General features: G+C 52.0%; 1 protein-coding gene across 2 annotated transcripts in view; it reads right to left on the bottom strand.

Moving 5' to 3' along the window:
* KIF3C (kinesin family member 3C) overlaps nt 1-12,980 on the bottom strand; it is a 30,750-nt gene that overhangs the window by 6,394 nt on the left and 11,376 nt on the right. For both annotated transcript variants that reach the window (XM_002913789.4, XM_011235076.3), the window contains exons 2-5: nt 5,765-5,866; nt 4,982-5,104; nt 3,857-3,975; nt 3,262-3,378 (exon numbers count right to left, since the gene is read on the bottom strand). In XM_002913789.4, coding sequence (XP_002913835.1) covers nt 3,262-3,378; nt 3,857-3,975; nt 4,982-5,104; nt 5,765-5,866 — 461 coding nt within the window. The remainder of the gene's footprint in view (nt 1-3,261; nt 3,379-3,856; nt 3,976-4,981; nt 5,105-5,764; nt 5,867-12,980) is intronic.

Raw genomic sequence — 12,980 nt, 5'->3', positions numbered from 1 at the left:
GGGAGAGGAGGGCGGAGGGGGGGGAGAGGAGCGGGCGGAGAGGCTGTGCCTGCACGCAGCAGCAGCGGCCATCGCAACTCAAGGGGACAGGGGGAAAATTAGTGACATCACCTCTTCTCATTTAGAAGGTGCATCTACATATCGCATTTGAATTTGCCACAACCTCCCGAGATGTAGATGTAGACAGGGCAGACAAGGAGCCTGAGGCTCAAACCAGCAAAATGCCTTTTGTGCCTGAGGTCAAACGATTAGGAAGACACTCGGAACTGGATCTGCCCAAATACTCTTTTTAGGATGCTGTACTGTCTCTCAGGAGAACACCAGGCCAGGCTGGGGCTGGGAGCGGCTGGCAGGCTGCAAGCTCTGGGAATAGGACCGGGGGACAGGGCTGGGCGAGCGGAGCAGTGGATCAGTGTGAATTGGCAGCCTGACCCAGTAAAGATGCCAGGGCTATTCTGGGTGGCATTCGGGAAGAAGGGGCTGGGGGAGGGCAGTCTGTAATTGGGACACCAAACTTCCCATCTACTCCCTCTTCTGCCCCAGGCCTACTTTCCATGATTGATCCCTCTCTAGTGGGCAGGTTGTGGCTGACAGCCCAGAGCAGTGGCCTGGCTCTGCCTGTATCCACCCCTCCCAACAGAGACCCACAGTAGTTATGTGCTGAGTAGATCTTAAGAATTGTCCCAGGACCCACCCTGGCTGCTATATGGCTGCTATCACAGTATTTTTTCCCCTTAATATTAGAAAGGTATCTCTCAGCTCTGTCTTAGGGGCTGACCCCGATGTCATTATCCACTGTCTTATCTCCTCCCCCTTTTTCTCTTCTGTTCTGAAAACTGGCATCCAACATCATAGGGTGAGTTTTCCTTCCAGGTCATTCCCAATCATCTGCCACAGCGAGCCTGATTTGTCTGTGTGATCTGGTCCCTCTGTCCCCGAAGGCCAGCTGTCCACCCTGCAGCATTATTCCCCTGCATGTCTACTTACGCCCCCTTTGTAAGATTTTTACATTTATTTTAGAGAAAGAAAACACAAGCAGGGGGAGGGGCAAAGGAAGAGGGAGAGAGAGAAAATCCTCAAGCAGACTCCGCTCTGAGTGCAGAGCGGGACTGGATCCCAGGACCCTGAGCTCACGACCCGAGCTGAAATCCAGAGTCAGATGCTTCGCTGACTGAGCCACCCAGGCGCCCCTCTGCTTACTCTCTTTCCCTCCGCACTGCTCTACCCTGCCCGGGGAGGCTGGAACTTCTCCCTGTTCAGATTCAGCTCAGTTGTCACAGACCTGTGAATAAAGCTAGGGACTCAACCCAGAGCTGAGAATGTTCTCACTGAGGTAAACTTTGCCTTTATCACAAAACCGGTTTAACTATCTTGATTCTATTTCAAGCAAGGAATGCTCCCTCTCTAAATTTGGAGAATGCCTGGGTAAAAAATCGAAGCTAAAACAAGAGCGGTAAACCAAACTGCCCTTGTCTGGCACGTCTAAAGGATGAAGGCAAACTGGCTGCTCCGGAGTCCCTGTAATTACAATATTGGCTCATTGGTATGACTGCAACCATTTATTGATTATCTCCTCTGTGGCCTGGAGCCTCCCACACATTATCCCATTTCAACCTCAACAATGCTACAGGGTACATTTACTATCCCGACTTTACAGGTGAAGCAATTTGGGTTCGGAGAGGTTTAAAAACCTTCTCCGGGGCCGCCTGGGTGGCTCAGTTGGTTAAGTGGTTGACTCTTGTTTTCAGCTCAGGTCATGATCTCAGGGTCCTGGGATTGAGCCTCAAGCTCAGCAGGGAGTCTGCTTCCTCTCCCTCTCCCTCTGCCCCTCACCCTGCCCATGCTCTCTCTCTCTCAAATAAATAAATAAATAAAATCTTAAAAAAAAAAAAAAGATTTTATTTTTACATAATCTCTACACCCAACACGGGGCTTGAACCCACAACCCCAAGATCAAAAGTTGCATACTTTACCAACTGAGCCAGCTAGGAGTCCCTGCAAAATTTCATTTGAGGAACTCTTCTAAGTACAAAATCAACCTACTGATCAGAAGCCTCTCCAGCATCTCCCTCCAGTAGAGGGCACTAGAGTAGAGGCTTTCAAACTCGACTTTCCTGCAGAATCACTGGGAAGCTTTGAATAAAGGCCAAAGTAACACCATTGAAAAGTCCTCAACTCATGAACTTGCCACTTACAAAGTAGCATAGTGTCAGCTTGGGTAGGGTCAGCCTTTTATTTTTCTGTTTTATTTTTTTAAAGATTTTATTTTTGAGTGAGAGAGCGAGAGAGCACGAGTGGGGGGAGGGGCAGAGGGAGAAGCAGGCTCCCTGCTGAGCAGGGTGCCTGAAGTGGGACTCCTGGGATCATGACTTGAGCCGAAGGCCGACGCTTAACCGACTGAGCCATGCAGACGCCCCCGGGTCAGCCTTTTAGACAGTAGAGAGATTGAGTAGGCATGTGATGCCCCAGTAGGAAGCCACAGACCTTTATAGCTAGCTCCCCCCACCCAGTGTTGGGGAGAATCTTGTGCTATCTTGTCATTAATATTCCTAAGACAGAGAGAGCAAAGAAACTCCAGGGAAGTGCTTTGGTATCCAGCCTCCTAAACGGCTCTGCACACAGATTTTCAATTAAGGGACAGTGGTCCAGTAGCTGAGTGAGAGGCAGTCCCTGTGTTGGGTTTGAGTAGCATGTTATTCTTCAAAGCCACCAGCAGAGGGAGCTACACACCCAGCCAGTGGATGCAAACGGTACCTAGGAGCTAGGCTATATGGAAGCAGGTGGAAATGCTGAATCACCAAGCTGAGCTGCTGAGGTTATAAAGCCTCGGTCACACCACTATCATTTCCTGATCTGATCACTTCCCTGCATTCCTCTGGCTGTGTCTGATTTCCCTTCTGCCTGTACAGTCCTGTACACAGTGCTCAACGCAGTAAGGCAAATATTAACTATTGTTGCTATTTTTAGCACCTGACAAATGAATATTCACCAGACTGACCATATGTTATCATTCCCTGGGATTGCCAAAAGGCTAATAAGATGCTCTTCCCCTCCTTAGGGCCCTCGCGGGGCACCTGAGACATTTTGTTTTGGGCAGAACACCCTTCCTTCGTGAAGTCCCCTACGTTAGGTCCTAAGAAATCCATCCTCCACCTGCATCTTTCCTACCGATCTCCAAATGCACAGAGACCTCTGTCTCCCCGCAGGCCTCTGGCCACCCCCAACCTGGGGGGTGCCCAGACCAGGCAGTGAGGGACTCACACTCCGGCGGGTACGAGTGGCTGGAATTTCCATTGCTCCTCCTCACAGTCCAGGAAAAGCCGGTTCATGATCTTGTTCTTCTCCTCAGGGGGGATGAAGTTCTCGATGATTAGGTACCTGGGAGCAGGAATGAGGTAGAGATGGGGAACTGGGGAGTGAGAGACCACACGGGACACGCGAAGGTGGAAGCAAGAAGCAAAGAGGCAGAGGGAACGGAAAAGATGGAAAAACCAGAAAGTTGGAGGAAGAGAGGATCCCTACAGCAATCATAAAACTTTAAATCCCTGCTTCCAGTGCAAAGACTGAAGGCTCAGGGCCTTATGGGATACTCTTGACCAGTACCCACCATGCACTTTGGGGGCTCATCGTTATGGCAGAGCAGAGGAAGGAGAAGGAAACAGAGGAGATACATGTAACTCTGGAAGTTAGACCTCGTCCTCACCCCTCAGACACATTCTATTCCTAAGGCACCTGGACTCCTGGGGGAAGAAAGGGCTGGAACGAGGCCTTGAGGAAGGAAATAAGCCCCTCGGGGAGAGGCCGGGCAGCAAAGGACGGCTGTGAGGACCAGGAAGGGGAAGAGGAGGGGTCCTACTTCAGCTTGAGCTCCCGGGTCTGCTCATTCTGCGCCTCCTCCAGGTCCTGCCGCACGCGGATGTACTCGTCATGCTGGTCCTGGATCTCTGCCTTCACCGCCTGCAGCTTGGCGTAGAGCTGCGTGGGGACAGGCGCCGCTCAGAGGCTACGCGGTGTGGCAGCGAGGCCCCCGTCACCCAGCCTGGGCCCCAATGCTGCAGGCTCAGGCTCCACCAGTCGAGTCCAGGTTATTCAAAGGGCCGTCCTGTCCCTCCTTCCCTAGGGCCTGTTACCCGCTCCCTCTCTGCTGCTGTTAGCCTTGGGGAACGTTCAAACTGAAAGGGACCCAAGAGACCTTTTAGTCCCAACACCCTCTTTTTACAGAAGAGGTGACACAGGTACACAGTTGCTCAAGGTCACACAACTAGGTAAGAGAAGAGTCCGAATCAGGACCCAAGTACAGAACTGCTGGTGCAGGGCTCCCGGAGGGAAGGGGGCCTAAGTCCGCAAGAGTGGGGGTGTGGAGGGCAGCAGAGAGCCTGCTGTCCTGCTCCTAACCCGCCAGGAGGTAGCTCTGTCCCTGGAAACTACCACTGTGGCTGGGCCTCTGCCTAGCCTGCTCTGGGCCAGCCACATGGGCAATCCAATGGGATTTCCAGGTTCTTCCCAGAATCTGGGCTGGCATTTGCTGCTTCCTGTCCCTATACATGCCCTTCTCTGACTGTGGACTTTGCAGGGTTCCTGAGATCAGACAGTCTCATCCCTTCCCTTCCCCCGCTTCCCCAGCCTTGCATCTCCTCAGGCCTCCTTGACACTCCTATCCTGAGCCTGGCTACCCAACTGGGACCCACTGATGACACTGTGCAGGGGACGTTACCCACCGCCGTGAGGATGGCAGTGGGAGACTGGAAGTGAAGGCCTTCCCAGCCCACCAGGCCCAGCCTGGCCCAGGAGAAGAGGCTCCGGTGCACGCCAGCACCGACCCCGCCTTCCCCCGCTCCTCAGCCCGGCAGCCCCGGCAAAGTCACTCAGGGTTCCAACAGTTCGAGCAATGCAGGGAAGGGGCCCTAAAGCACAGATCCCTCGGGTGGGTGACTGTCTTGGGCAGAGGCTGCAGGGCCCTCAGCCCCCTGCGGCCTCTCACCTTCTTGAGTTTCTTGGTTTTGACCTCCACCTCCTGCTGCAGGGATGTGTAGGTGCCCCGGAGCTCCATGGTCTCCTCGTCGCGGAGCATCATCTCCTGCTGCATTTCCCGTTCACGGCGTTTCTAGGCCAAGGCAGGGCACAGGGTCTCAGTGGGGCAGCATGTACCAGGGAGGGCCAAGGGAGCTCAGGGGACAAGCTCACTCTGCCTGTCACGGGATCTGGCTCCACTGTGGCCACAGATGCCGGGAAGGAGAAGAGAGCGGCCCATGGCCCATGGCCCCTGCTCCTACCCATCATCAGTGGAGCCTCTCTGAACCTTCTTCTTAGCTCATATGGCCATGTCTTTGCCAAACATTGCCCCCTGTGGATGGAGACCCCAGCCCGAATAGCTGGCACATTCTAGGAGTGTCAAGCCGACATAGATTCCCATCACACTGGCTTCTCAGCTGCCTCACCCTCTCCCCATGTGGTATCATAGATGACTGGTAGGACCAACAAAGTGTGGTTCTTGAAGATTCAGGACATCATCATACAGCTGGCAAAGAACTTATACCCTTGTGGAAGGCCCAGGAATTAACACCAGGCAAGCTGTAGCAGCTGACATCATGGGGAAAACTTCCTCTTACCCCCCCAGCTGGCTATGTCCCTGAGAGAGGCAGGCCCCTGGGCTAGTGGACCCATGGGACCCAGGGCAGCATGTCTGATGGCTCACTGCCCTGTGTCCTCCAGACAAGACCTCCAGGCCATGCGCCCCCACGGGACCTGAAGCCGCCAGCCCTACCTGCTCCGCAATCTCCTGCCTCTTCAGTTCCAGCATCTTCTGCTGCTCGTTGGTATGATCCATGATGTTCCTGCCCCCGATAAGCAGCTTGCTCTCCATAGCCTGCGGACACAGAGGGATTAAGAGATGGGCTTTTCAGGGGCGCCTGGGTGGCACAGCGGTTAAGCGTCTGCCTTCGGCTCAGGGCGTGATCCCGGCCTTATGGGTTCGAGCCCCACATCAGGCTCCTCCGCTATGAGCCTGCTTCTTCCTCTCCCACTCCCCCCTGCTGTGTTCCCTCTCTCACTGGCTGTCTCTATCTCTGTCGAATAAATAAATAAAATCTTTAAAAAAAAAAAATTAAAAAAAAAAAGAGATGGGCTTTTCAAAGATGGCCACAGCATCACCAGGTTGAGAGGTTTGGCTTCCCTGCTCTGCGGTCCTTCCAGAAGTGGATAAAAGATGTGTCCCAGATGGGGCCTCGTGGCCCTCACCAAAACAAAGCTTCCCCTCCGGTCTCCTAGGCTCCAGCCCAAGGCTCCACTGTCGGCAAGACCATTAGGTGAGGCAAAGAGAGGGCATCCCACGGGGAATATAGGCACCTGATCTGTTTGCTCTGGAAACAGATGGAAGGTTGGTTCACCATGAGGAGGCTTTTGAATCCCGGCACTGAGCTCCCAGCCGGTATTCCAGGGTGGGGAGCACAGATACCGTCCCCGGGCAGCCCAGCTCTTTAGCTAACTGGCTCCCGGCTCAATAAGAGGGCTCTCAGCACAGGTGCAATCTTCAGCTGATGTGGAAATCAGAAGAAAAGCCAAAGGGAGAAGACTCTGCAGCACTAAGGGGCAGTGTGAGGCCCCAGAAGCCGCATGAGCTTTGGAGACGGCCGGGAGACAGGGGTTCGGCCCACTAAATGCAAGGCCGAGACCAAGTTAGCCCCTTCGGCTCTCACATCTGTCATATGGGAACAGCCTCTGTTCCAGGATGGCTGACAAGTACTGCTGAGCACTGCTGTCGAGGGGCTGAATTAAGCCCTGAGCAAACACTACCTCCGGCCTCACCCTGAGAGAAAGCTACTCTTCCTCTCCCCACTCAACAACTGAAGAAATCGAGAGTAACTAGCCTAAGGTCATGCCGCTAGTTCACGAAGAGGTAAGATTCGAACCCACCATCCCCAGTACCACTCTGTGAGCCGCTGTGCTGTGTAAATGCCCCCAGCCCGGTGCCTGGCACAGACACGCCGTAGGCGCTGGTGGACTCTGGGGCTTAGCAGATCATGGATTCGCAGAAACTGGGTAAACTGGGACTCCATAAAATGCATTTTCACTCGGGCTGCTCGGAGGGTGCTGCCCCAGGGCACTCCAGCTGTCCTCTGATTTCATCGCAGGCTTCCCGGAAGCCACTAGAAGATCTTGGCTGCCTCCCCGCTGGAATTTTTCCCAGTGGGACCAGATGACCTGCTTGCGGGCTCTCAAAGCAGGGGGTGCGGTCGCCACGTGGGGGCAGGGGGCCCTTCTGCCACCTGTGGAGGCCCCATCACTGGGGACAGAGCGGGACAGGGGTGGAGGGCTGCTTTTGGGGGGTCAGAGGTTGGGCTGTGTGAGGATGCCGTGGGACCCTGAGCACAGGCGGGCCAGTCAGAGCGGCTCCACATGTCCTCAGAGGCCAAGGGCAGAGCTGCCGCAGAGCCAGGGGCCCTGGAGAGCTGCCGGTCCTCACTGCCACACCACTGCCACCAGCTGTGCTTATGCACCTCCCCCCAGGCCTTGCTGCGGGGGGGGGGGGGGCTGTCTCACCATCCGGCCCACCCCCACAGCAAGGCCTTAACCCAGCCTAGACGCTTCCTTCTCACTCAAGGCCACCACCTGCACGATCCTTTGAGTGAACAATTCCTTAAATTTTGTGCCCTATGCACCTTACGTCCCTCGCCCCAGGCCTTGCCCTGAGTGCGTCTCATGCCTCCCCTACATTGGGCCAGTCATCAAATCCCATCAGGTCTGCCTTCTTGTTAGGGCTCCCACCGTTCCCACCTTTCCATCCGCGAGTGCACCTGCTGACTTCACCGCAATCCTCGTGACTCCCCCAGACGGTCCATCAGCTCCCTCCTGCCTCAGCATCCCCTTCCATCCCTCTCCACATGACAGCCCGGGGGCAGTCACCAGAAACACAAGTCAGAGCGTGCCTCTCCTCTGCTGCGAAGTATTCAATAGGCCTCCATTCCTTGCAGGATGAAATCCAAAGTCTGCCGCGGTGCCCTGCCCGGTGGGCTGGCCCGGCCTCCCCGCCTCCTCTTACCGCTTACTCACTACGTGCGCTCTGCGCTCGCGCTCCGCCAAAAGAATTCCAGCTCCTGCAATGTGCTGGGCCTTTTCACAACACTGGGCTTCTCTTTCCACTCCATGTCCGCCTGGAAAACCACTACTTGTCCTGCAAGACCCAGCTTGAGTGTTTGGGATGTGTTCTCCAATCCCCTCACATCTGCACGTTTCCTCCTTTGGGCCTCCTCAACAACCAGCACACACTGCTCTTCTTGTCCCTTGGTGGCCCATTATTGCTTACATCCTGCCTCCCTGTGAGCAACTTCAAGGGAAGGGATCCTGTCTTACTCAGACCTCAGGGTCCCAGGGCTTGGCACAGTGCTTGACACATAGCAAGTACTCAATGAATGTTTGAAGAACTGAAAGGAATCCCTGGGGTCGTCCCAGAGGGGGGTTCCAAGTCCTTTCCCTGGGCTCTCTCTTTTTTTTTTTTTTTTAAGATTTTATTTATTTATTCTACAGAGATAGAGACAGCCAGCGAGAGAGGGCACAAGCAGGGGGAGAGGGAGAGGAAGAAGCAGGCTCATAGCAGAGGAGCCTGACGTGGGGCTTGATCCCACAACGCCGGGATCACGCCCTGAGCCGAAGGCAGACGCTTAACCGCTGTGCCACCCAGGCGCCCCTCAATAAAAATCTTAAAAAAAGAAATGCAGGATCTCAGGCCCTACGCAGACCCTAGTGAATCAGAATCTGCTTCGTAATGAGATCCCCAGGTGGCCTGTGGGACACGCTTTAAGGCGCACACTAAGGCACTGTCATTTTCCTCATGTAAGCTCAGACAGGGTAATCCATCCAAGGTCACATCACGGCCATTCAATTTAAATGGAGAATCCAGGTCCAGGTCGGCCTGGCTCCAAAGCCCGTGCTGTTTCTACTCCAGACATTTGTTCTGTTCAATGTTTTAGGGAGCAAAACCTGCTATAAGAAAAGCGACACATTTCCAGCAGGAGGAAATCATGTCTGACTAATCTCCACGGTTATTCTGGTACTCGGGGAAGCCAGTGGCCAGACCTTTAGAGATTAAAATGCTCCTGGCATGGTTCTAGATCAGAGATTAGTCAAAGTTAGATGGGGGGTGGGGGGCAAGGGGAGGAGGCAGAGAAAGGGAAGTACCTTCTCATAACGCAGGGGTGGGGGTGGATTAGGGAAAGGAAACGGAAACAAACAGGCACATCTCTGGATGGAAAAATGTTCAGATATGAAAAGACAGGACTGATCTCCATTCGAAATCATGCAAGAAAGAGAGCACTGGCCAGACACCCAGCTCCACAGATGCCCCCAGATGTTCTTAAGTGGTAATGTTCGAGAGCATTCTAGGCCACTGAGCTGACAAAAAATGTCAGATGAGCTTCAATTACAGTTTTACGTTCTGGGAAAAAGGAATCCTAGCTCTGCTCATTAAATGATAGCTGGGAGCACCGTCAGTTAAAAGCTAAAAAAAATTTTTTTTAAATAAAAAATAAATAAAATAAAATGAAATATAAAAAGAAAAAGAAAGGCAGGAGGTGGGGGAGTAATTATTGTTCCCAGAAGACACTGGCTTAATATGCTGCCAGAGCTAAAAAAGCCACTAGCATCTGGCCAGCCACCATCATGAAGGCTTTTTGGAAACAAAACAAAAATCATCCTACCCTAATATAAAATGGTGATGCAGCTGGATCTGGAGGGCTGTGTGTAGTTCCCTCAGTGCGTCTCTGGGGACAGGCAGGAGAGAGAGATCCAGAAAAGGATGGCTAAAACCATCCAAGGGCTATTAAAAAATAGGACTCTTTAGTGTGCAAAGATAAAGAAAGGTTAAGAGGATAGACGTGGAAACTATATGATCAAAACAGGTGTGGGGACCCCTGGCTGACTCAGTCTGCAGAGTGTGCGACTCTTAATCTCAGGGTTGTGAGTTTGAGCTCCAGGTTGGGCATAGAGCTCAGTTAATTAAAAAAAATAAAATAAAATAGCTGTAAAAAGGAATGATCCAGACTTTTCCAATCAATCCTGGAACATAGAGGGAGAGCTTACACTTTGGACTTTTAGGACAAATAAAAGGAAGTTCTGGGGCGCCTGGGTGGCTCAGTTGTTAAGCGTCTGCCTTCGGCTCTGGCGTGATCCCAGAGTCCTGGGATCGAGCCCCACATCAGGCTCCTCTGCTGGGAGCCTTCTTCTTCCTCTCCCACTCCTCCTGCTTGTGTCCCCTCTCTAGCTGGCTGTCTCTCTCTGTCAAATAAATAAATAAAATCTTAAAAAAATAAAAATAAATGAAGGGAAGTTCTACTGTTTATAGAAGGTAATAAATTTATGGAATTTGTTATCTCAGGAGGACCGTATTAAATATCTAAGAGTTTATGGGGCGCCTGGGTGGCTCAGTCGTTAAGCGTCTGCCTTCGGCTCAGGGCGTGATCCCGGCGTTCTGGGATCGAGCCCCACATCAGGCTCCTCCACTGGGAGCCTGCTTCTTCCTCTCCCGCCCCCCGCCCTGCCTATGTTCCCTCTCTCACTGATTGTCTCTCTCTCTGTCAAATAGATAAATAAAATCTTTAAAATAAATAAATAAATAAATAAATAAATAAATAAATATCTAAGAGTTTATTAAGGGATTCTAGGGATGCATTATTTTTTTGTAAGTGAGCTCTGTGCCCAACGTGGGGCTTGAATTCAGGACCCCGAGATCAAGAGTTGCTGTATGGACTGAGCCAGCCAGGAGCCCCAGCAGGGACTTTTTTTGTTTGTTTGTTTTTTTAAGATTTTACTTATTTATTTGACAGAGAGAGAGAGCACAAGCAGGGCAAGCAGCAGGCAGAGGGAGAGGGAAAAGCAGGCTTCCCACGGAGTAGGGAGCCCAATGTGGGGCTTGATCCCAAGACCCTGAGATCATGACCCAAGCCAAAGGCAGCTGCCTAAACAACTGAGCCCCCCAGGCACCCCTAAGCGGTATAATCTGTTAGAAAGGTAACTTGGCAGTACGTTCTAAGACAGACAAAATGTTTATAATAATAAAAAAAGATTATACCACTTAAATTACTGCCAGCAATAAATAATGGAACAACTTTTATTATAGTATCATAGGCATGATTATCATTATTTTAAAAATTTGCTCTAATTATAGATATAAACTTGAGCCTCCCCATTGATTTTATTTTTAAAATTTAAAAAATTTTGAAAAGATTTTATTTATTTGAAAGAGAGAGCAAAGGAGCACAAGCAGGGGAAGGGCAGAGGGAGAGGGAGAAGCAGATCCCCGGTGAACAGGGAGCCTGATGCGGGGCTCCATCCCAGGACCCTGAGACCATGACCTGAGCCGAAGGCAGATGCTTAACTGACTGAGCCACCCAGGCGCCCTTCCCCATTGATTTTATATTTTCTATATCTTTGAGGTGGACTTGTGGAGGTCTGATCTCTCCTTTCACGACAAACCCCTTTATGTGTTTTTTTTTTAAATTATTTTTCTTCCTTGGTGATTTTTTTTTTTTTTTAACAGATTTGACACTCAACTGACTGAGCCACCCAGGCACCCCTCCTGGTGATTTTTAAGGAAGGAGACAGACCCCTGATTCCAAACAATTCTTTGTTCAGCCTTCACCTTCTCCACCTACCCACACCTAGTCCCATGTTCTTCTCATTCAAAATTCTGGATTCGAGAAACCCATCTGGACATTGTCAGGAGGAATTTGAGCTGCCAATCAGGCCTCGAATCTGATGTATCAGCCAAGACTACCAGGGACCCCAAATTCTCAGCCTGTCCCCACCCCCGCGACCTGATGCCCAGAACGGGCTTCTCTCTGTTGGATCTTGCTCATCGGCTTTCAGGTTGGTTCTCCTCCTTGGACCTGAAACTCTGCTTCAAGATCTCTCCTTCCGGCTGGGTCCTGGGCTCCATGAAGAGAATTCTGGATATGTCTGACTGTCCATTATCACCCCATTCCATTTGCCCACTGCCCCTGTGCTTCTCTGCTAGTCCCGCTGAGACCCAGCACAGACGTGGTCCGCATGACAACTGAATTTGCCTTTCTGGTGACTCGCCAAGGCTTGCCCACTTTCCTAGCCCACACTATCAGCCAAGCCTGCCTGACAGAGCCTGTCTTGTGCTAGAAGAGGGGGTTGGTCCTGGCACAAAATCTGTGGGTAGGCCCCAATCCAGGTGCAAGGTCTCAGCCCCCACCTTCTCCCCAGGCTCAACCCATGCTGTCAGCATCACTCCTCACGCTCTGAAATACATCATGTACAACTTCGGTTCTTTGCTTAGAAACAGGGTTTTGTTTTGTTTGCTTTTGCTTTTAATTTTTCCCCATTTTTCTGAGGATACCAGTGGCCACCTGCTCTTTTTCCTCAGATCTTACTATCGTCTATGGAGGGCAGGGAGGGACAAGGAGGTCTCAAATCCCTAGGTCCCCTTCGGGCTGGGGGATCCTAAACAGAGGGGCTGGGAATACAGGGGTCCTAGTCCCCAGGAAAAGTTCCCTGGAGTTCTTAGCCCCCAGAGTTAATGCTGCCTTTGTGATCCCTCAAGGCAAAAGATAGGTGGGTGGGGCCTGCAGACAGGACTGGGTTTGGTCCTACTGGTTCTCAATCAGTCCAGTGTAACTAAAAGGCCAGCAGCCGCTGAGGGGCTGGAAGAGGGAGGGCAGGGAGCTCCAGGGCCGTGGTCTGACTCGAGAGACTGCTACAAAGCACAGCGTCACTAAGGCGACTGCAGCAATCTTCGACCCCGATCCCCTTCGCTTTACAGTGTAGGAAACTGAGGCCCGGAGATGGAGTAGTCTAAGCCTGGAGTCTCGTAATTAAGGAATTTTTATGTGTGTCTGCTCCTACATTGACTATGTTCTTTCCGAATAATTTCCCAATTTGATCAGAGTCTTGGTTCCAGGTATTAGAGGCAGGTCAGCGGCCGGGATAATGAACAGTCAAGCTCATTACAGGGACCATGCATG

The sequence above is a fragment of the Ailuropoda melanoleuca genome, chromosome 4, assembly GCF_002007445.2.
Source record: "Ailuropoda melanoleuca isolate Jingjing chromosome 4, ASM200744v2, whole genome shotgun sequence".
Classification (NCBI taxonomy): Eukaryota; Metazoa; Chordata; class Mammalia; order Carnivora; family Ursidae; genus Ailuropoda; species Ailuropoda melanoleuca.
The sequence above is the reverse complement of the archived record's forward strand: the minus strand, read 5'-3'. Positions and strand labels throughout refer to the sequence as shown.